General features: G+C 47.3%; 1 protein-coding gene across 2 annotated transcripts in view; it reads right to left on the bottom strand.

The window, feature by feature from the left end:
- Positions 1 to 5,248: 5,248 nt before the first annotated feature.
- LOC121591582 (neogenin) overlaps positions 5,249 to 22,975 on the bottom strand; it is a 115,758-nt gene continuing 98,031 nt past the window's right edge. The window contains exons 2-10 of one of the 2 annotated variants that reach the window (XM_041912275.1): positions 14,613 to 14,924; positions 13,784 to 14,540; positions 13,601 to 13,716; positions 11,272 to 11,869; positions 10,413 to 11,197; positions 9,047 to 10,336; positions 8,196 to 8,397; positions 8,000 to 8,133; positions 5,249 to 7,926 (exon numbers count right to left, since the gene is read on the bottom strand). In XM_041912275.1, coding sequence (XP_041768209.1) covers positions 7,688 to 7,926; positions 8,000 to 8,133; positions 8,196 to 8,397; positions 9,047 to 10,336; positions 10,413 to 11,197; positions 11,272 to 11,869; positions 13,601 to 13,716; positions 13,784 to 14,540; positions 14,613 to 14,924 — 4,433 coding nt within the window. In that variant the 3' untranslated portion in view covers positions 5,249 to 7,687. The remainder of the gene's footprint in view (positions 7,927 to 7,999; positions 8,134 to 8,195; positions 8,398 to 9,046; positions 10,337 to 10,412; positions 11,198 to 11,271; positions 11,870 to 13,600; positions 13,717 to 13,783; positions 14,541 to 14,612; positions 14,925 to 22,975) is intronic. The other variant, XM_041912276.1, reaches the window with a different exon arrangement.

Raw genomic sequence — 22,975 nt, 5'->3', positions numbered from 1 at the left:
TTGCGTTTGGGGCGGACGAGAGAATCGCGAGTATACGGTAAGGGCTGAGAGAGAGCGAGAGAGTGAGCCAACAAACGCGAAAAGAGAGTCTACTATTTGAAAGGTGTTAACCCTTGGGTGCCCGTCATGGGTTCAAACCCCAAATGGACCATGCCGCCATACGTAGGACTGACTATCCTGCTATAGGAGGAAATCACTGAAAGCCAAGTCCACTTCACTAGTGGGTACAGGCAGGCCTTGACCGACAACGGTTGTTGTGCCAAAGAAGAAGTGTTGAAGAGCAAGCCTTGAGTAAAATAGTAGGCTATGATTATTAATGTAAGATTCTAGAAATATAGTCTTGTTCCAACCAGCAACCTTTACACAGCTACTCTCTACAGGTTATGGGCCCAGATTCGAAAATTGATTAAAGATCCAGAATATCGAAGACTTGAATCTAGAAAGTTTAGTGAAAATGGCGCTTCCTAGCTCAAGCAATTCCTCGTCAAGTTTCGTCGGTTCGACAAGTATTCCCTCCATTGAACGTCTGCTCGGTCGGGAAAATTGGACATCCTGGAAGTTTGCTGCTAAAACGTTTCTACAACTCGAAGGACTTTGGGAAGTAGTAAAACCTGTGAAAAAAGAGGATGGAACTTTCGAAACGGTGGACGAAAAAAAGGATTTGCAAGCCAGATTGAAGCTCATCCTTTTACTCGACCCAACAATTTATGTCCATATTGAAGACGCGGAATCGGCTCGATCTGCTTGGGACAAATTGGAAATGGCGTTTGAGGATAAAGGGCTTTCTAGGCAAATCGGCTTGCTTCACAAGCTGATTAAGTCTGATTTGGATACATGTGGCTCAATGAATTCATACGTGAATCAGGTAATATCCACGGCAAACCAACTAAATGCCATTGGTTTCAAATTGCCCGACTTGTGGGTAGGAATGATTCTTTTGGCTGGTTTACCGGAAGAGTATCGACCGATGATTTTGGCTATGGAGAATTCTGGTGTTGCAATCACAGGCGACTATGTGAAGACAAAACTTCTTCAAGAGAGGCCGTTGCTACGTAACGAAAATGTTCAAGCGTTAGCCACTAACAAACGTCGTGAAGTTTTCAAGCCAAAACAGAAGCCTTCTTCGTCGAAAGGTCCGCAATGTAGGAAATGTGGCCGGTATGGTCATATTGCGAAATTCTGCAAGGATGATCGAAAAGGAGGAACAACGTTGTGTACGGTGCTATCGACATTTGGAAACAGTGAAGCTAACGAGTGGATTTTGGATTCGGCAGCGTATGCGCACATGACTAGCAACAAGGATTTATTGAGCAACCTGCAAAACGCAACAGGTAAAGTAGTTGCTGCTAACGGAGGAACTCTGGACATTGTCGCTCGTGGAACTGCTATAATACAACCGAAATGCATGGAAGAGATTGTAACGATCAGCGATGTAAAGCTGATTCCAGGTTTAACATCGAATTTACTTTCGGTTAGCAGGATGGTAGAAAAGGGATATACTGTTCAATTCAACACCAAAGGTTGCAAAGTATATAACCCTAGCGGCAAGTTGGTGCTTACTGGTATTCACAACAATAATCAGTTCAAGGTGGAACAGGTAGCGAACAACATGCAGGAGGCTCTGTCGTGTAACACAGCAGAAAGTTTCGAATTGTGGCATAAACGGATGGGGCATCTGGGTGCTGTGAATCTCAAGAAACTTGCTGGTGGTTTGGCAACTGGCATCACATTGAAAAATATGGACGGTGCGGATTGCAGAGTTTGCCCGTTAGGCAAACATTCGAAGTTACCGTTTCCGAAGAAAGGTTCTCGAGCTGAAAATGTCTTGGATTTGGTTCATTCGGACATTAATGGACCGATGGAAACGCACTCGCTTGGTGGACATCGATACTACATCACGTTCATCGATGACAAGACGAGGCGTATATTCGTTTATTTCCTTAAGACGAAATCTGAAGTAGAAGTTTTCGAAGCCTTCAAGAGATTCCACGCGATGGCGGAGCGTCAAAGCGGAAGGAAGCTTAAAACACTACGTACAGATAACGGTAAGGAATATATGAACAAATCCCTAACATCGTTCTTGCAGAAAGAGGGCATCCGCCATGAAACTTCGAACGGATACACACCACAGCAAAATGGACTGGCGGAACGTGCCAACAGAACTATTGTGGAAATGGCGCGGTGTTTACTGTTCGAAGGAAACATGACCAAAGGTTTTTGGGCGGAGGCGGTTTCAACAGCAGTTTATCTTATCAATCGTTCTCCTACACGTGGACACAATTTAACTCCTGAAGAAGCGTGGAATGGAAGAAAACCTGATCTTTCACATCTGCGTGTGTTTGGAACGAAAGCGATGGTAATGATTCCGAAGGAGAAGCGACGTAAATGGGATCCGAAATCTCATGAGTGCGTTCTGACTGGCTTTGATGAAGAAACGAAAGGATATCGTCTGTACGACCATAAAAAGAAGCAAACGATCATTAGCCGCGAAGTAATTTTTTTAGATGAAGGTTGTTCATCGAACGTGACAGTTACAGCAATGCAAGAGCCAAGAAGAACATTCGTTAGACTGGACATCGAGGAAACAACTTCAATCCAACCTGTGCAAATCCCGGTTCCCAATTTTGCACCCGATGCTGGATCAGACAGCACGTTGGAAGAAAATGATGCAGAAACGGATGGTGAACTCGATGAAAGTACGACAGATGACGAAAACAACACTAGTACAGAAACGATGGTACAATCTGAAGACGATTCGAGTGATTTTCTTGGGTTTTCCGGAAGCGATGTCGATGGCTTTGTAGCAGTTGCGTCTGGTATGTACAGTGGAACATATGCTGATCCTGTTTCACACCAAGAAGCACTCGCTAGGGATGATAGCAAAGAATGGGGGACTGCCATGCAGGAGGAGTATAACGCTCTGATGGAGAACAAAACCTGGACGCTAACTTCGCTCCCGAAAGGAAGACAAGCCATAAAATGCAAATGGGTGTATCGGACTAAATGCGATTCATCTGGAAATTTAACTCGATACAAGGCTCGTTTGGTCGTCAAAGGATTCTCACAGCGAAAGGGGGAAGATTATGATGAAACGTACGCTCCCGTGGTACGGTATTGTTCGCTGCGATACCTTTTTGCCCTGGCTATCAAGCATGATCTGATGATAGATCAAATGGATGCAGTAACAGCATTTCTGCAAGGAGATCTTGATGAAGATATTTACATGGAGCAACCACCTTGCTTCGTTGATGGACAGCGGAAAACGTTGGTATGTAAACTTAACAAAGCTATTTATGGTTTGAAGCAGGCGAGCCGAGTTTGGAACAACAAACTGGATGCAGCATTACAACGGTTCGGCCTGATACCAACTCAGTACGATCCTTGCGTGTATGTAGGTAGCGAAGGAGGTAAGATCATTATCGTTGCTATATACGTTGACGACATGATGATTTTTAGCAACGATGTGGCATGGAAAAAGCAGCTGAAGAAACATCTTTGTAGTTGTTTCCGTATGAAGGATTTAGGAGCAGCTCAGCACTGCCTAGGTATAAGGATTCAACGGACAAAAGAAACCATCAAGTTGGATCAAGAAATCTACATAGAATCTATTTTAAAGAGGTTCAATATGGATAAATGTAAACCAGTGGCAGTTCCAATGAACAACAGTGAGAAGCTGACCAAGGAAGAAAGTCCGAAGAGTAACAATGAAACTGCTGCGATGAAAGATGTGCCGTATCAAGAAGCCGTTGGGTGTTTGATGTATTTGGCACAAAGTACTCGACCAGACATTCTGTACGCGGTGAACATGCTGAGTCGATTCAACAAAAATCCAGGACAAAAACACTGGAACGGAGTGAAGCATGTTATGCGCTATCTTCGAGGGACTTCTAATTTTAAATTGGTTTACAAAAAAAATGTAGATTCGAAAATTATCGGTTACTGTGATGCTGATTGGGGATCTGATCCAGATGAACGAAAATCCACCACTGGCAACATCTTTATGGCGCAAGGAGGAGCAATTTCATGGATGTGCAAGAAGCAACCGACGGTAGCCTTATCTACGTGTGAGGCTGAATACATGTCTGTATCGGCGGCGGTACAGGAAGCCTCATGGTGGCGCGGACTTTCTGCGAAACTGGCGAATGCGGATGAAGTGATTGAAATTCGTTGTGACAATCAAAGCTGCATTGCGATCGCGAAGAATGGTGGGTATCATCCACGAACGAAACACATTGATATTCGTCACCATTTCATCAAAGATGCTCTCAGCCGTGGGATTGTCACTCTAGAATATGTTAGCACGGAGGACCAGATTGCAGATGGACTTACTAAACCATTGCAACGGACTAAATTCGAGATTAGTCGCGAGTTAATGGGTATCTCTGAGGCTTGAGGAGGAGTGTTGAAGAGCAAGCCTTGAGTAAAATAGTAGGCTATGATTATTAATGTAAGATTCTAGAAATATAGTCTTGTTCCAACCAGCAACCTTTACACAGCTACTCTCTACAAGAAGAGCCCTTGGGTGTAATGTAATGTATTTTGAATACAATAAAGTATTTTTAAAACATGAAAGTCATTCAAAAAGTTGTTAGAAATGTTTGATTATTATAATAAAACATAAAAAAGCTTTAATATATAAAAAGTAAAAATGAAAAATATCAAAACAATGAAAATATTGTGCAAAAACGAATAGATAGACATGACACTAACATATACACAACTCTATATATATCATATTACGGGTTTTTTTTCTTTATTTCCACTTTTCACTGTCGAATCTATTTAATGTTTATCTCATACTTTTTTTTCTTCCTTCTGTTCATATTTCCATTTGTTTCCTTTTCTTTTCATTTCTGTTTTTGCGCTTTCCCATTACTTGTGTGTATAAATACAGTATTACTAGAAAAAATGCTACCAGTTTTAGGCTTACTCACACACATCCACGTGTCGTCGTAGCACAAACAATGTTTTGCTTGGTGGTTGTTGTGCTCTCCTCCCCCTTTTTCGTCTTTTTATCCTTGAGTTTTCGAGTTTTCCATTTGTTTGTGGTTTTGTTTCCTTTTGTGCTTTTGATATTTTGTGTGATTCCGGTTTTTTCACTGAGTTTTAGTGTGGTTCGTTTCGAGAGAAAAAAATCGAGGTTTTCGTATGATGGGAGATTAGGAATATTGTTTCTTACGCCTACAAAAACGGTAAAACAATCTCAAAATTAGTTTCATTTCCTCAGCTAGATAATATAGCTTCTTTCTGTGCTCGCGCTGTACGATGTATGTACTCTGTATCTTTGGGATGAAGATAAAATAAACTGTTGGTTTTTGTTGTTGTTAACTATTGGTTTTTTTTTTACAATAAGTGGTAAGAAATTGTGTAAGAAATCATCCGGCTGCATTCAAATTTTCTTTTTCAAAATCTTTTTTCACTCCTCAATCGTGTGTGCTTAGTTGGAATGAAATGAGTGCTTTTCGGATGCATTGATGATGAAAATGAATTTGTTTATACCCTACAGAAACCTTAAGTCCGTATTCGCGCTAGAGTTGAAAGGTGGTGTGGAGGTAATGGCGAGTCCTCCTGGTCGACCGCATGAATATGGGGATAGCGATGAATCGACGCAAAGCATGTACCAGACGGATCTATATTCGACTGGGGGAAATACTATTGCTTCACAATGACCACCACATCCTCTACACATCCTCAAAGAAAAGGATGATAATGGTTCGTGTATATTCGCTGCATTGATGATAGGATATTCGATTCTGTGGCATGTGTATGTGCAGTAAATGTGTTGAAAATGGGGGCGGTCTCTGCTCTTGAGATGTACGCTGAATCCTGTCTAGGAGCACAATTTATTTCCTACTTACTCATCCACTCATACTGCTTTCTAGCTATTACTGGGTGTGATTGTGATGTACACACAGGCGGGGTGATGTGATTACGGTGTGATTTTCCTTTTTCCTCTACCACTATTCGTTTGGTATTTGTTTTACAATTTCCTTTACGGTGTATACGAACAAACATGAAACAAAATCCCCTTCCTCTCGTCCACCATTTTGAGTGTAAAAAAACGTTCAAAAATGTTACAGCACACCTACATATATAGTGAAGTGTTTTACATACGGGTTTACATATAGAGAGAGTGAGACGGTGGCTAATGAGAGGTGATTAAAGTACACTCTAATGTGTTCGTCCTGTGTGTTGCTGCTTTTTTGTTTTTCATACGAGAGACACTTACTATACATACAGATGAAACAATGTACAAAGAGAGATGACCATGATTTGGTGGTGGCGTTGCTATTTGAAACAAAACTTGACGAAAACACAACGTAAGCACAGAATGTACACGGTGTGTAGTATCTAACCTAGCAGAAGAATGGCCGTTAGGGACCGTTTCCAAACTGATCGCTCTTTACTCTAAAAACGCCTCTCGAGCGCTCCAACCTTACTATATGGCAGTACCGAGTGTACGATCAAGTGGCATGTAAAATTGATCCCTGTCATTCGTTTGTGTGTGTGTATATAGGTTTGGGTTTGTTGTTGCGTGATATCGTGTTTTGAAGCTTTCACTGGCATTTCACCTACAGCAACAAGCATCTAGCTGAAATGCAAACTATTTTCGGTTGAGTTTCGTTTTCTCGTTTGAACTAATCGCACTTTGTAATAAAGAAAACAAAATCACTGGGCCTATCAGTTTTTGGTTTACGATACGATGTTTTACAATGGAAACGAGCACGAGCATGTGTTTCAATAAACGCAACACAATCCATTTGTGCGTATTGTACTTTTAGATGGAATATTGTTTTCGCTTTCTGCGTTAGAGCTTATATTACATCTATAGACACATAATGAATGAAATTGAACTAATACAGACGAAAAAACGAAAACATAAAAAAACACAAAGCATCTTCTGTCTCTTCAGTTTCGGGGTTCATATTTACAGTCTGAAGTATGTCTGCCAGTCGCTAATCTAATAAGAGAGCCGTTTCCGAAATGGAAAGTGATTACACACACGAGAGCAGACAGAAACGGGCTTTCCATCGACCCTTCCCTTGGTCAGAATAATTCATACGTTAGTCCTAGCCTACCGACCGAGCAACTGGTTGCTATAAAAGTGTTGTCCGTCCCGTAATCGCTTAAATGCGAAATATATTTTCCCTAATTCACTCAACCGGCCGCAGGTGAGACGTTTCACCCCCATTCGGAGTGGTAGTTTTAGATGTGATTTTGTTTAGGTCGTTTCGCGATATAATTAGGAGAAGAGCGGGTTAGTCGTCCTTAATGAGTAGGTTTAATAAATTAATGTGAGTTATACGAATGCAGTTATACACTTGGGGACCACTCGGTGACATTGTCACTCCAGCGTACCGCATTATCATCTCGTTTACCAATTATCCTTTACCGGAGTTGTTGCGTTAAAGTAATTGTAATACTAATCATAATGCCTAACCCTGCACGTGCCAGACGCAACACGCTCAGTCGATCGTGCATGATGATCTCGTACCTTCCGTTTTCCGTACGATCCACGTTCATTCGCTCGCTTACACACTCTTTCATTCACTCACTCACAACACACGCCACACACATGCACACCAAAATTAAAAGTAATAATGACTAAACAGTTTTGATCACGCGTTTTGCACCGCCATTTTTCCCTGGCGGGACCAAGAAGCATACAAACAGAAGGAGAAGCAATCTAGCACTCAAACTCGTTCGCCGTGATTGCGCTCAGATCCTTCATCAGGCCCTCGAGGTTGGCCATCTCCTGGTTGAGCTCCTCGGTCGAGGTGGACGGTGCCAGCCGCTGGATTTCGTCGTTCGAGTGTGCCACTACCGGGCCGCTCTGCAGCCGGTTGGTCAGCGAACCGGACGAGAGCGAGGGCTTCTTGTAGGGCGATGAGTTCTGCGGGCGTATCGTGACGGCAGGCGTTGGTGCTAAAATAGATAGAAGAAGCATTGTTAGTTTCTGTGGTTTGTAATTTCTACTACGTTCAACAGCGATACTCACTGCCATGCTTGCCCTGGCCGCTGATGATCGGTGTGGATGCGGGCGGTGCTGGTACGCTGAAGCTTTTCAGCGGGTGTCCCTGCCCCCGTTTCGGAGCATCCACCGCTATACCTTGGGCGTAGGTAACGTTCGGGCTGGAGAATAAAATTAGCTCATTAGTTCCAAAAACAGTTTGCACAATATTCTTCAAACTCACCTATAACTACTGTCGTAAGTGTAGGGATTTTCGGGCGTTTGAGCGAGCGGATTTGCGGGCGGCAGCTGTGGCGGCTGCTGGAGAAGGTTTTGCTGTGACAGTGTCTGCTGCTCCATCGCTATATGGGGCCGGGCGGCCATGCTGTACTGTGTGCGCGGGTACTGCGGTCGCTCCATCGTCGAGCTGAGTGATGTCGTGTTTCCTGTGAGAAGACATGGAAAGAAACAAAAGACGTTACAAACTAGTGATGGGAAAATTGAAGTTTTGATCGGAATAGATTTCCAACGAGCTCCAATTTGTTTAGAATTCATTCCGGTTAGTAGGTCCGGAATCAGTTTCCCGAATCGGCTTTGGAATCAGCTCCGGAATCAGCTCGGGAGTCACAATCACCTCCGGATAGTAGGTCCGGAATCAGTTCCGGAGTTGATTTCGATTCCGGACCTGATTTTGGAACCGATTTCGGAAACTGATTCGAACCTGCTATCCTGAGTTCATTCCGATTCCGGAGCCGTTTTTGAATTCTGAGCGGATTCCGGAACCTACTCCGGAATCGGCTCCGGAATCGGAATCCGAATCGGAAGTAATTCCGGAATATGAGTCGGCTCTGGAATCTATTCCGTAATAGGATCCGTAATCGGAATCGACTTTGGATTCGGATCCGGAAACGGATTCGAAATTGGATTCGGCACCGGAATCGGTTCCGGAATTAAAATCGATTGTAGACGCGACATCAGTTCCGAGATTGATTCGGAACCTAGTATCGGAACCGGGTAGTATTGGTACCGATTCCGAGCTCCCAGCACTATTACAAACAATCCATCCGCATCTAAGAAACATTCCAACAAACTCACCATTATACCCAGGCACGTAGCTTCGCTTGTCCAGCGAGTTGGTGACGTGCGTGATCGGCGTTTCGCTATCGTAATCGTGCCCACCGCCGACGGACCGGGGCAGCGTCATCGTACCGCTGCTCGACGCACCGCCATCGACCGAGCCGGGCGTCGTCCCGTGGTTGCCGCCCTTGTCCATGTTCTTCAGCTCCATCTGATCGTGATGAATCCAGAGGTCGGGTGGTTTAATGATGCCCGCATTATTCTTCTGATAGCTTTTCTTCGCATGCTCGGGCGTACCCTCCGGACCCTTGCTGCGGCACTTCATTACCGAAATTCCGATGATCACCAGGCAGCCCAGTATCGCGAAGCCGGTGGTCACGTAGATCAGCTCGACCGAGAACGACTTGTCCAGCGTCAGGTTGCCGCTCGAGTCGAGCTCGGCGCCCGTCTTCAGCGACACCATCGCGGAGAACGGGCCCAACCCTTTGGAGTGGCGCGTCTGCACCTTGAAGTAGTACGTCGTGTGCGGTTCGAGGTGGAGAATTTCGGCCGACGTGTGCTCGCCGGTGGTGGATTCGATGTTCCAGTCGCGATCCCGCTTGGTGTTGTCCGTGGTGTACAGGACCTGGTAGCCCGCGATCGGTCCACTGACGTGGCGCGGGGAAAGCCAGCTTAGCAGGGCCGTTAGAGGGTTGCGCGGATCGAACGTCACCTGCAGATCGCGCGGTGGCGAGACGGGCGATGCGGGCTGGGTTGAGTTCAGCACCGACATAGACCAGGCCGATTGGCGGTGTCCCTTCACCACCTTCACGGCAAACTCGTACTGTGTGTTGGGGCGCAGGTCACCGATCATGGAGCTCAGCACGCTCGTGTTGTGGTAGCGGTAGCGGTTCGACCCGTTCGGGCTGTACCGCACGACGTAGTGCCGATTGTCTGACACGTGCTGGCTTTTGCTGAGCGTTGTGTCCGTCCAGTACACGACGATGGACGTGCCGGACATGGGGATGGCACGCAGCCCGACCGGCACTTCCAGCGGCGTTGGTGCTTCGATCGGAGCGTCTTCCCGGGTGCGCACCGTATCGTACTTGGGCGCACCGTCGCCCATTGCGTTGCGAGCGCGCAACGAAATCACGTACTCGCTGTTCGGTTCCAGGTTGGGTATTTCGAAGTAGCGCATTCGCTCCTCAATCTCCGCGGTGTCCTCGTCCGGGATGCCTTTGCCCCAGCCCAGGATGTAGCTGCGCACCTTAATCTCTTGGTGGACCGGCGGGCCCCACGTGACCGTAATATTGTCCGCTCCAGGGCGAGCTGCGCAAAAAGGAGAAGAGAGAAATAATTAATCAAAATGTTGGGAAAATTTGCACAGCGTCCAACAGAGACATACTTTTCAGCCACGCCGGCTGTCCTGGCACTTGCGATTCGTCCAGATCGTTCTCGTACGTCTCGATGTGGTGCCACTCGGTGAACGGCCCGGTGCCGTTGATTGTCATCGCCGCTATCTTCACCTGGTAGGCGGACATCTTGTCCAGCTCCTTCAGTATGTAGTACCGCACGTTGGCCGGTGTCGTCTCCACCTGCAGCGGCTTCTTGTTCTTCCGGTACTTAATCTTGTACCCCGTGATCTGCCCATTGCGATCCTCCAGCGCCGGCGGTTCCCAGCGTATCGCGACCGACGTCGAGCTGGTCGTTTCCAGCGTCACATTCGCCGGCGGTTCCGACGGTGTCGACGAGTACGTCTTCACGTCAATCTCGTGCGAGGGATCGCCCATCCCGGCCTGATTGAACGGCACCACGTACATCGTGTACTTCGTGTACGGGCGCAGCTCGTTAAGGATCGCCTCCGTGGTGGTCGTGTCCGCGTACATCTCCGTCATACCGTTGTCCGTTTCGGCGTAGTACACGCGGTACTTCGTTATCATGCCGTTTGTTATCGCTGGTGGATCCCACTGCAGGTGGATGTCCTTCTCGGTGATGGCGTACCCGCGCAGATTCTGCGGCGCCCCGGCAATATTCTCCTCGGATAGTGTGCGCACCTCCAGCGTTTCCGACGACTCGCCCGGCCCGTGGTTGCTGTTGCCTACCACGCGGAAGTGATAGTTTTTGCCCGGCTGCAGCGATTGGATGTTGATTTCCTGCTCGTCGCGCGATTTCGTCGTCATTTTGCGCTCTCTGGTGGGGAAGGGAAGGAAAGAAACATTGAATTTTCCCCGGTTTCGATGATTAATGCCAAAAAAATCGCTTACCTATCGCTCGTGTGCATGCGGTAGTAAACGGAGTAGGAGATAACCTCGTCCGGGTTTTTGGCCGGCTCCAGCCAGCTCAGCGTAATGAAGCGCGACTGCACGATCTGGGCCTGGAGGGTGCGCGGCGGCCCCGGCAGCGGTGCCGCAAACTTCCCACTCCCGTCTACGTACGATGATTTCGAGTATTTCCGCGTGACAGCGTTAAGGGGAGACTTGGGATTAGAGAAATGGCCAACCATCTCGGCGCCGTCCTCCCGGGACCGGGACCCGGTCAGCGTTTGGTACAGCTTGTTCGGGTCCTCGTTCGGTCGCAGCGGGTAGATTTTACCCTCCTCCTCCTCATCGTCCTCGTCTTCGTCCTCATCGTCCTCGTCCTCGTCGTCGTCGTCCCCGTCATGGTCACTGTCAAGCATGCGGTCGTGATCGGCATAGTCATCGTTCGTGTACTTTGGGCGTGCCTTGGTGCGCGACACCAGGCTGTCCAGTACCGATTTCGACAGCTTCGGATCGGACTGCAGCAGCAGCGGCGACTTTTCGTACGATTTCGTTTTCGATTGCGTCTGCTGAAACTTTTTGCCCTTGTGCCGTTTCGGCAGACCTGTTCCCAGATCGGTCCCACAGACACACACACACACACACAAGAGAGCGTTTGTCATGGAGTGGAGTTATTTCGGTCGAGTTGTGTCGATCGTACACAGGGTGGGGAAAAGATGAGGGGTGAGTCGGGTCATGGATCAATGACGAGCAGCGGATTCATGCAGCAGTGGAGCGATAGTTGTATCACGTGCAGTTCGAATGTTGGGCCGTACACCAATACACACAGAATAAGTCAACGTAACGAGCATCCCGAAGGAGACACGTGACGGGGTAAATCGGTAACAAGTCACGTAACGGAAAATAAATTGCAAACGGCGCAGCAAGGGGGGAAAGAGTTTGAATGGTACATACAGAAGCGTGCGCACACACACATAGACAAACATCAATAAGACAGATAGGACATGAATGGAGCAGACCCGAGGATGGGGCGAGGGATTAGGGGATGAAGACAGCAATGATAGCAAACAACGAAACGTTAGAGAGCAAGCCAGCAAGCCCCCCGGTACCATCATCATGCACGAAGAATCGGGGAAGAAAATCGTTTGCATGCAAAGTCATCCACAAATGGGCAAAACGGTAATAAATCATAATCAACAAGAGTACCGGGGCCGTCGTCATCGTCGTCGGTGGTGGTGGTCGTTGTTGTTTTGTGGGAGGGCGACCAACGAAAAAGACCGATTCCCATTCGAAAGACGAACAGAAGACCACAAACAGGGCAAAACAGAAACCAAAGAAAACGTCCCACAGAACGGAAGATAATCGAAATCGATAGCCGTGTTGTTGGATGGGTTTTCGGTAAATCATACAACGAAGGAGTAGAAAAAGAAAAAAAACAGAAGAAAAGAAAAGAAACAAATACGTCAAAAAGAATTGCATTAAAATGTGATTGCGATTAGTGATGTGCTCCGAGTCCGATTCCGACAAAATGGAACCACTAGATACGCCCTGCGTCGGAGTCGTTCGGAGTCGTTCGGAGTCGTCCGAAGTCGGCCGGAGTTTATCGGAGTCGGCGTATTTCGAAGTCGTCTAGAGTCGATCGGAGTCGAGCCGTGTGGTTTAATGTGCTTGTGATCAGGCATTTAATTTCGTTGTGTTTTTTGTTTTTCACTTTGCGCGTGCACCTCGTATACAATCCTTTGTTTCGGAGGCCGATTCCGAACGTCTCCGGACGACTCCAGACGATTCCAACTCCGAATGACTCCGGGCGACTCCGGATGACTCCGATTCCCAGTAACGACTCCGGATGACTCCGGATGACTCCGGACGACTTCGATTCCAAATTACTCTGGGCGACTCCTGATGACTCCGGACGGCTCCGAACGACTCCGGACGACTCCGAGTCCAAATGAATCAGGACGACTCCGGACGACATTGAACGACTTCGGGTGACTCCGGACAACTCCGAACGATTCCGAGCGACTCCAAATAATGCAGGGCGGACCTACCTTCCGGATTCGATTCCGAATGTATTGAAGTCGGATTGGAGTCGACTCCGGATTTTTGCCAACTTTACCCATCACTAATTGCGATTGAGGAAACAACGCGTTTGCTCTCAAAATAAAAGATGCGATCCAAGTTCTGACGGATATTGCTAAATTACAGAACACAAAAAAAAAAAACAATCCCTTCCGCACACAACCTACAGAGTCCCAGATTTGTCAGAATGGTACGGTGTTCTCGTCACCCCTGTGCTGGTGCCGGTAGACACTACCCAGTCAGAACAATCAATTACCTGGCTCGATTATTTCCAGCCGAGCTGCCGCCTGCACACTTCCGGCCGGATTCGTCCCGATGCATTGAAACATTCCCGCGTCCGACCCGATAAGTCCAAAGATTTTTAGGTTGTGGCTGAAAAGACAAAAAAAAAAATTGGTTTAAATTGTTGTTTTATTAGCCACAGAAAAAGCACCCTTACCCTCCAACAATCTGCATGTACTCGCTCGGCGTGATCAGGTCCCCATTCTTCAGCCACTGTATGATGGGCGTCGGCTTGCCGTGGATGGAGCAGGTCAGCTCGAGCTCCTCCTTTTCGTACGCCACCTTATCGTCCGGGCTGAGGATGAACTTGGGCGGCACCTGGACCTGCACCGTGGCGGACGCATCGAGCGAATCCTCCGTATTGCTCGCCCGGCACTGGTAGTCGCCGGCGTCCGTGTCCTGGATCGAGTTGATCTGCAGCGAGCCCGTACCCATGATGCGGAACCGCGAGTCCAGATCGTTCATGTCGATGTCTTCCCCGTTGCGGAGCCAGCGGATCGTTGGTTTTGGGTTGCCGTTGGCCGCACAGTCCAGTATGACGGTGTCGCCCTCGCGCACTGTTTGGGGCTGCGGGACGATCACGAACGCCGGTGGGGCAAAGCTTTGCGGCTGGCCCGCGGTGGATTTGATGTTGAGGTTCGATTTACTGCTCAGGCGCGAGAAGGTGCCTGCCGTTACGTTGCACTGGTAGGTGCCACGGTCCGCTGGGACCACTTCATCAATCTCGAGCGCACCGGAGGGCAGCAGGAGCATGCGCGTCAGGTCCATCCGGAGCGGTAGATCGTCCTTTAGCCACTCCGTGTGGTAGCGCGATTCGATGCTGTAAGGCAGCAGGCTGGACATACACTTGAAGTAGGCCGTCTGGCCAGCGTACAGATAGATTTCGTGCGATTCCTGATTAATGTCCGGCAGGTCTGGGGAAACGGAAATGAAGAAAGTTTAAGTGTGCATGCCTTTTAGAGTGGAGAGAAAACGTGGATGCTTACCTGCAATTGCCACACGTGCAGATCGGCTCACGATCGTGCCGATACCGTCCACGCTGAGCAGACAGTGATAGAAGCCGGTCAGGCCGCGGTTACTCTCAACCGAGCTGATGTACAGCGAGCCGTTGGTCAGCTGCGACCGGAACGTGTCGCCCACGATGCCAATGTCCTGACCGTCGGGGCCACGCCACCGAATGTTCGGCGCTACCTTACCGTCCTGCAGCACTTTCCGGTCGGCCCGGCCAGCACACTGCAGCATCACCGAGTTGCCTTCCGGGATGGTCACGTCCGATGGTTCCACCGTAAACTCGAGCGCTGTAAAATGTATCAAGAAAAAAGAAAATGGTAAAGTTAATTACGAGACGAGATCATGATTGCTGTCAACGATCACCGTACGGTGTTAATCAATCAATCGGTGTTCGAAGAAGTGTTTATTCGATTAGTGAGTGCGCTGTGTAGGCAGCTTCCGGTTGTGTCTGTTCTTCGCTGCCTTGGCAAGACGTTCGCACCACAGTATTAACTGACCGTGGGTGAAGTTTATTAAACGAACATCCGTCGAATCATCGCTAATAGTTGCCTTGTCATCGGCTCCGGCTTATACTCCGGGCTGCTTCCGAAGGGTGCTAAGTGATTGACGCTAATGAAAAGCATATGTTTTCGATTTTTCATTGTACGGGGAAAATGTACAGGGTTTTCCAAGTCATTTTCAAATTTTAACATTGTTATTCACCGCGTGCAAGGAGTTAATGCACATTAGACTGATTATTCATTCCCATATTTTTTTTTTATTTCCTCAGTATGATTTTCAACACTTCGATGATCTATTGTCATCGTTTTGGCACAGGGAATGTAAAACGACATCTCAGCAAGATTTTTACAACATTTTTAAAGTTAATGCTATATGCATTTTAATGTTTTTCAAGCAGATTTTCGCTGTACACGGCACATCAACCTAAGCCAAAACCTTAGTCCTTCTCCAATTGATACACTTTTGTAATAAAAATGCAAGAAAATGTATGAAATATATTTTTGAGAATGTTACACACATCTTGTTACGTTGAATTACATGACGTGTTGAAAATCATGCTGAAGAAATTAAAAAAATATTATGATGCAAATGAAATAGCGTGATGTGCAATAACTTCTTGCACGTGGCGAAAAACAATGTTTAAATTAAAAAAATTGTCTTGGAAAATCCTGTAAAATGAATCGAGTGAATACAGGGTTTTTCGATTCAATTTCCAATGTCAACAAAATGATTCATTCATTCACATCTCGCAATCGTTTTTAACAGCTGTCAAAAATATTTTATTAGCATTACAATAATATTTCAGTTCTTCCACATGATTTTCAACACATCTCAAGCTGTATTGAGTTGTGTGACAGTTTTTTGCGGTGTGTTGAAAATCATGTGTAAGAACTGAAATTGTATTGCGATGAAAATCAATCATTTGACAGCTGTTGAAAAACATCTTGAAGGTGATGAATAATAATGTGCGCATTCGAAAGTGTCTTAGAAAACCCTGTAATGTTGAAGCATGGGGAGTCGGTGCAAGTAGCTTGTCACAGTTCACTAGTAAAGCTTCCTTCACCCTCACTGCCCACTCTATTATTACTTCTACTCGTGAGTGCTCTCAGGAACACATGTTTTTCGCGCACACCATCCACCGCCAACAGGAGCGGGCAGCAGCAGTACCAGTGTTCATTAAACAATGCATAATAACAGCGTTCATTTGTTTCGTGACTGTCTATGTGCAATGTAGATCAAACACTACACAATAAATCTAAAACCTCCCTCCTTCGTGTCCTACCTCGTTTGAGGCTGCCTGTCTAATGCCGTCTAATGTTAAGAACCATCCAACACAACCATCCCACGATAGCAGGAAGGGATAATTCACATTTGCATTCGAGTGTTGCCTGTTGCACACACAACACAAGTTTTGCTCCCATCCAGTGTACGGGAATTAGTTTTGGGAATTACTTTTCACTCGCGGCATGTGCATGTGTGTCCCACGAGAGTCCTAGAATACCACCAGTATTGGATGTGGTGTGAGTGTGTGTGTGTGCGGTTGTAGTGATTAAAATTTCACAAATAACAAACAAAATTACATTTCACCCGGCACTCAACCGGTGCACTTCACTTCAGGGGGTTGTTGTTTGATGGGTCGTCAGGTCCCAGACCCTGTCAGGATGCAGGCGGAGTGGGTTTATAAGCCCTGTTAAAACTTCTGCCATGCTCAGCTCAAGCTCCAACATGGACTGGATTAGGTGAAGAGGGTTAGGCTTTTTGAGGAAGTTACTTCGAAAGCAGTGGATAATCGTGCCGATGCAACAAGCTATTTCAACAGGATATTACGACCAGGTTCGACAAGAGGACCACAGAGTACATTTCTAGGCTGAAAGCGCTTTTAATTAACGAGAAAGTTAGTTGAACATTAAACGCCATTAGGTACAACGACTAACAGTGTTAATGCATGACAAAAAAAACTGCAAAAACTCCGATCGTTCTAAATGAACTTTATTGATTTCGATTCCATAACTATCGCTAACTCCATAACGATGTTCTTCTCCATAGACAAACAACAATCATCGTCGACAGTCATAATAAACAAGAAACAACCCAACAAAGAGAACGATTGCGTCACTGTCCCAGCATGATTAGGCCGCTGCCGGAACTGCCGGCAAGCAGATTAAAAACCCATGAACGAGCCCATAATACTTAAGCTAATCGTTCTCATTAATGCTGCCCATAACTGCAGTGTGTGGGCGCGCAGTTGCGCATTCTAGGCATCGGCAATCGGAACGCTGCACAGTGCCACCCACGGCCCCATAAGCATGACGAATTAACCTACTTTAAGCGTTGCACCCGAACCGTTTGCTGTGTGTGTGCCCAATGCTACACTCTGGCCTCTCTGTCCGAGTACTGCGTTTAAAATATCAACACCACCGGCCGCCAGCCACTCCACTTGTGCGCCCCTTTGCGGTGGGAAGATTACTTCGGACGCACCAGAAACTATCAAACATCTTGAGCTGCAACCCCATAATTGGGCCCTTGTTATTTAAGTAACCCAAACCCCCATCAACTTGAAGGGTGTATACCGAGAGTGCTGTCGCTAGGCTAAGCGCTCCCTACTACTACTGCTAACCGTTTTCGACGGTGTTTTTTTGGCCCGAAACATTCACGCAACAGTCCACTCCTCCGACTGTTCGGCGCACTCTGCATTCTCAATTAAATTAATGTCTTCAAATGGCATCGGAGCGGAAAATCAGATTACATTTCTGAGCAGGGCCGCGCTCGGCTGGGAGAAACACAAACCAGACGACGAAAGCGTGATTCGTGTGCGGGCCCCACGTTTGGTGCATTCTTGTCCAATTGGAATTGCATTTGAAAGGGCCAGCATATTATTGAAGATGCACAACATTCGCGTCCGCATTCGTTTCGGTAAGCTAAGCAGAGTGCTAGGCAGAGGCTGTACGCTGCTCTGCAGTCCCTCCTCTGCCGACTTCTCAATGGTGAATTTTCAATGCCAATTTTGTGCACTCAAAGTGTCTCCCCAAACGTGTAGCAGGCGGGCTGCTTCATGGGAGAAGCCAAACAAATAGCAATTCATATTGCCTCCGGCCGGTAATTAATAAGCCGTGGCGGTGTCCTGTACGTTTGTCCTGTGCAAAAAGAGTTGCGGTGCGCGTTGTATGATCGTTTGTCGGTCTGTCACAGTCTTCTATTCTGGCAAGCCAGCCAGAACATACAGCTCGGGGGAGAGCTCTCTTGAACGTCATTATTCATCGTTAACCATGGTGATGCGTTGCTGGACACACACACAACATGCAAGGAGCACGAGATGGACGGACGACACAGCAGCGCAGCACTGAACTGAAGGGCAATGGAAAATCACTTCCCGAAAAACAACAACACCAAACGCTGGCGAAAAAGGCTGGCGGAGAGTGTAGCTCCAACTCGCCCTGTGCGTTTTGTTGTTCGTAAATCGCTTCCAATCTGTCAATTAAGATAAATTATCCGTCCGATTTAAAGCCAACAGCAGTGTGGTCTGTCGATGGCACGTGTACTTTTGACTTTAAAATGGAAGTACCCGCAGTGGCTTCCAGCGTACGAGGAGATACGGTCGCATGCAGTTCGATTTAGTGTTGGCAGGAGGGACGCGACAGAGTCTGGGCCTGGACACAATGTGGACAGAGAATAGTACGTCGCGCGATGCCGACAACATAATAAAAATGTCTGTTCATTAGCGTTAAACGAGGCAAACAAACGATGGGGGCTGGAGTATAAGGGCTTTCCAGATTTACGATTTAAATTTTTAATTTAGCTCAATTGAACAGAGAAAAACCTTCTGCTGCCTATGCCTCTACTGGTGGTTGCCTTTTGTAGCTGGAGTGACTAATTTTCAGCACCATTCGTGTCAAGGCAAGTCCGCCGCTGACACATACCCGGCCGTTTCTGGGGGGGGGGATCCTCGTGTGATACAACAAATCGTCACTGACATCGGGACAGTGGTCATCGCGATGGGAGAGGAGACACACTCTTGCCGACCAGAGCGAGCGTGTGATTGACAGTCTACATTGATAGAAAATTTCGTAAAACGCAACCACACTCCTGTGTACTCTTGCGCCGCACCGAAAATGCGTGGTTGCATGCCGATACCGATCTACGCGCTGACTGCTGCTGCTGCTGCTGCTCGCTGTGAACGTTTGATTACAAATTCATGTCGCACGAATCTAGCTCCAGGCTTTTTTTGCCACGGGTGGCCCAACGCGGACAGGGTTTTTTTTGGGGTTAGAAGGGAAGAGCGGCACATTGCAATGGTTGTCCGCACACCTTCACAGTCGTTTCTTGCTCCTCCCCAACAGTTCGAATATATGCCTCACAGCAATGGTTCCGAACCATTTCACTCTCGATTGGTTGTTTTCAATAATTGGAGTTTCGCTCCGGGCAGTCGCCACCGAGAGGAAACATCAAACGCGCCCGTTTGCTCTACGCCGCTTCTACGCTTACGCACTACTTCGATTGAAGTATCTCTCTCTCTCTCGCCCTGTTTCGAGGAGAAGAAGCAAAATATTGATAACAAATCACACAAAAATCCGATACATGCAAGAGATAAGGTGGTCGAGAGACGACCCCTCGTAGAAAAACTGGGCCTGTTTGTTACATTCTCCCTTCTATTTTTGCCGGCTGTCGCTGTTGGGGCGCCATTTCGTTGCAATTGATTTTTATTTACTTTCTATAGGCCCTCAACGATGGTACTTTAATGAATTCTTATTCCTACTAGCCGGCTTTCCCCACTCTCGCTCTCTCTTAAAAGGGCGTCTACGATGTTGTGTGGCATTCTGCTTCCGTGCTGGTGTTGGGTTCCCGCCGCCGGCAGAACAGTGGCGCCGCCACCGCCGGGAGATACTTTTCCCATGTTCCTTTTTCATTCTGAACGAAGGAAAGGACATCTCTTCGACGTTCGACGCTCCTCTCGAAACCGGGATGGGTGTTTATGCTTCCGGCACGCGCGATACGCCTAAAATCCAGAACCTATGACTGTCTCAGTGACTAGGGGGAGTTAAAAGAAATAGATTCCGTTGCAGTAGCAGTAGCAGCCGCAGCAGCAGTCTCAGTATCAGAATGTGTCGCCATCTACCCTGCCACGAGGCGCACAGTAACGTATGTGAGGCGTAGTGGTGGGATACGGTTGACCCGGAAGTGAAGTGAAAGGAAGCAAAATTTTCTCCCATCCAGAACGCGGAAAGGATCCGGGCTTTTATTTTTTTTTTCTTTTCGACGTAAAAGTCATGCATAAACCATTTGCTGGGGCTATTCCCCCTGGTGCTTCTGGTGCCTATGAAATGTAATGATTTGGGTGGGTGTTCAGGAACAGGCGCGATGTGTGCAGAATAATGCACACATACATACATTCATCCACATAGTGGTGGTGATGGCAGGGGAAAACTAACTGCCAAGGGAAAAACGATTTCTGTGGTTATTTCGAACTAACCGCAAAACTTAGTTTCGCCCTGTGCGTCTGGCGCGCGCGTCTGGCGAAGAAAAGCGCTGGACGACGACGTTGTGCTGCCGTAAGCACTGATTAGAATCGAATTTGCTAGCCCCGGCAACACAAAGGACCGGTGGTCATCCCGGCACGCCCTTGCGTTCAGCAGCGGCAGGGTTATGAGTTATGGTTTCTTTGCATTTCCGTCCGCCGCTTGGGTAAAACGGGGGAAAGTTTAGCACCCATTTATGTGATTTGAGTAGGTTAATGCAGTGGAAAACTTTTACAGTGACAGGTTGAAGTAAACTTTTATCGCTTGTAAGTTCAACTCTTTGTAAAACTGATGCTTATAAATATTGTAACAAGACATTTTCCAGTGGTAGTCATGTCGATCGATCCATTTCCCTGCACAACCGCATATCAACAAACTCGGAACCTCTGCTCGTGTGCTTCATTTACAATTCTGTCCAAATTAAATCGCTACTCCATTCATGCTTACACACCTCCACCTGACGTTAGAACCAATCAAGCTCCCGTCAATCGTTTGTTTTGTTTTCTCCTCCTTTGCTTCGCTCCCACGCAAGCACACGAAATCAACATACAACGCGCGGCAAACCCGACCCCCGCCCGAGCGACTCCAATCGTGCAGGAATTTGCAATCAATTTCTCATTTTCCTCCCATTCACGGCGAGAGGGACAACCGACACGGTAAACAAACGCTCCGAACCATCATAACGCGAAGCAACCTAGCGGCCTCCGCGTATATGCCTTTGCCTTGTCCGCTGCCTGCTCCCAGGGAAACGGCGAGGAAACACGGTACAACTTTTCCACCGACACGTTGTTTTTCTTTCGGTAAGTTCTTTTGCTGCGCTTCGTTGCTTTGTTTTGGCGGTCCACCGACATCACCGACATTGCCGTTTGCCGTTTATTGCAACAAAATTCCCATGCTTCCCAATATGGAAAAATGGGATGGTGGAGAAAAGAGCAATCATGGAGCGGGAAAACTTTTACCCACATGGGTGTGTATACGTGTGAGAATGTGTGCTAGTTGTTTACCGACACATTTAGCAGACAGCGTGCGTTGGAAGGACCTCGAATGTGCCTGGAATGGAGCGCAAAGCAATCTAAAACTCAGCTCACCGAGACATCGTTGTCAACTTTAAGCACACGCCGCCGCCGTACAGTGGAATTGGAATAGCTGCAGTAGTCGGAGAAGGAAGTATGTTATCCGCCATGCCATTCCAGGAAGTCTATTCAAACAACACCACACAGGAAGGATGCAAAGGTGCGCAAAAATACTTAGACATCTTATTGGCTCAAGCAATTGAGCTAAAAACATACACTGTTTTTCTCCGGAAGATACTAATTAACAATCAGACATACGACGGCTCCCAATCTCCCTCCTCTCAACGGTATCTATCACCCCCACAATACGTGATTCTTCATTAGTTGTCTGTTCCCAAAATTAAGCACGGCATCCGCCCTAGCGCGTAGCTTTTTGCGACTTATCGACAACATCATCATCTTCATTTGTTTGATGTGTTCGTCCCTGAGCACGAGGAATCTGCTAATGGAGATACATTTTTGTTACAGCCCACAGATCCCGCCTCCAATTCCTCCAGACGACTTGCGCTAAAAGTTAGTTCCTGCTACTCCTGGGTGCACAACAATAAAAGACAAACAAACAAATAATGCCGTAGATTGTACGGAAGCTGGAAATCCTTTTATCCTCCCACAGTAGGATAACAACCAAACCCGCGCACACGTGTCCCAGTCATTCGCAGTTTGCGTTTTGTGTGGGACGCACCCCATTTACTTCAAGGTAAAGTCGGATGAGCCGCTTTTGTGGAGGACATTCGTTCTGCGAAAAAGTAAATAAAAATCCCCATAACATCTTCCCCCGCATCAGAATATGTCCGAAAAGCCAAACATCAAACATTGTCTGAATCTCGTCCTCGTCCAGGCTTCCGTCGCTGTCGTACTGCTCACGCTCCTGGAACGCCACATTCCTGATCGTCTGAGAGAGACAGTGGGTGGCCACCATCTCTATTCACTTTGTGGTTAGAGATACATCGAGAAATGTCAGATACTTCTTCGCAGCAGAGCAGACGAATCGTGTAATTGAAATGGAAAATCACGATACATGAAGAATTATTGCACTCGGGGTCGAGCTGTAATGCGTACCCGCTGGCGACGACGGTTTGGGGACGGAATTGCCACTGAATGCTGCTGGGACTTCTGGGAAGGTTCACTTCCTCGGCATGACGACAGAAGGCGAACCACGCCAGATTGTTTCTCGAGCATCATGCGCTAAATGTCGTCCTCCTGCAAACCTAGGGACGTTATTTGTGCTACAGTTGTGATTTTTTGTCCTGC

This window comes from Anopheles merus, chromosome 2L (assembly GCF_017562075.2).
Source record: "Anopheles merus strain MAF chromosome 2L, AmerM5.1, whole genome shotgun sequence".
NCBI lineage: Eukaryota > Metazoa > Arthropoda > Insecta > Diptera > Culicidae > Anopheles > Anopheles merus.
The sequence above is the reverse complement of the archived record's forward strand: the minus strand, read 5'-3'. Positions and strand labels throughout refer to the sequence as shown.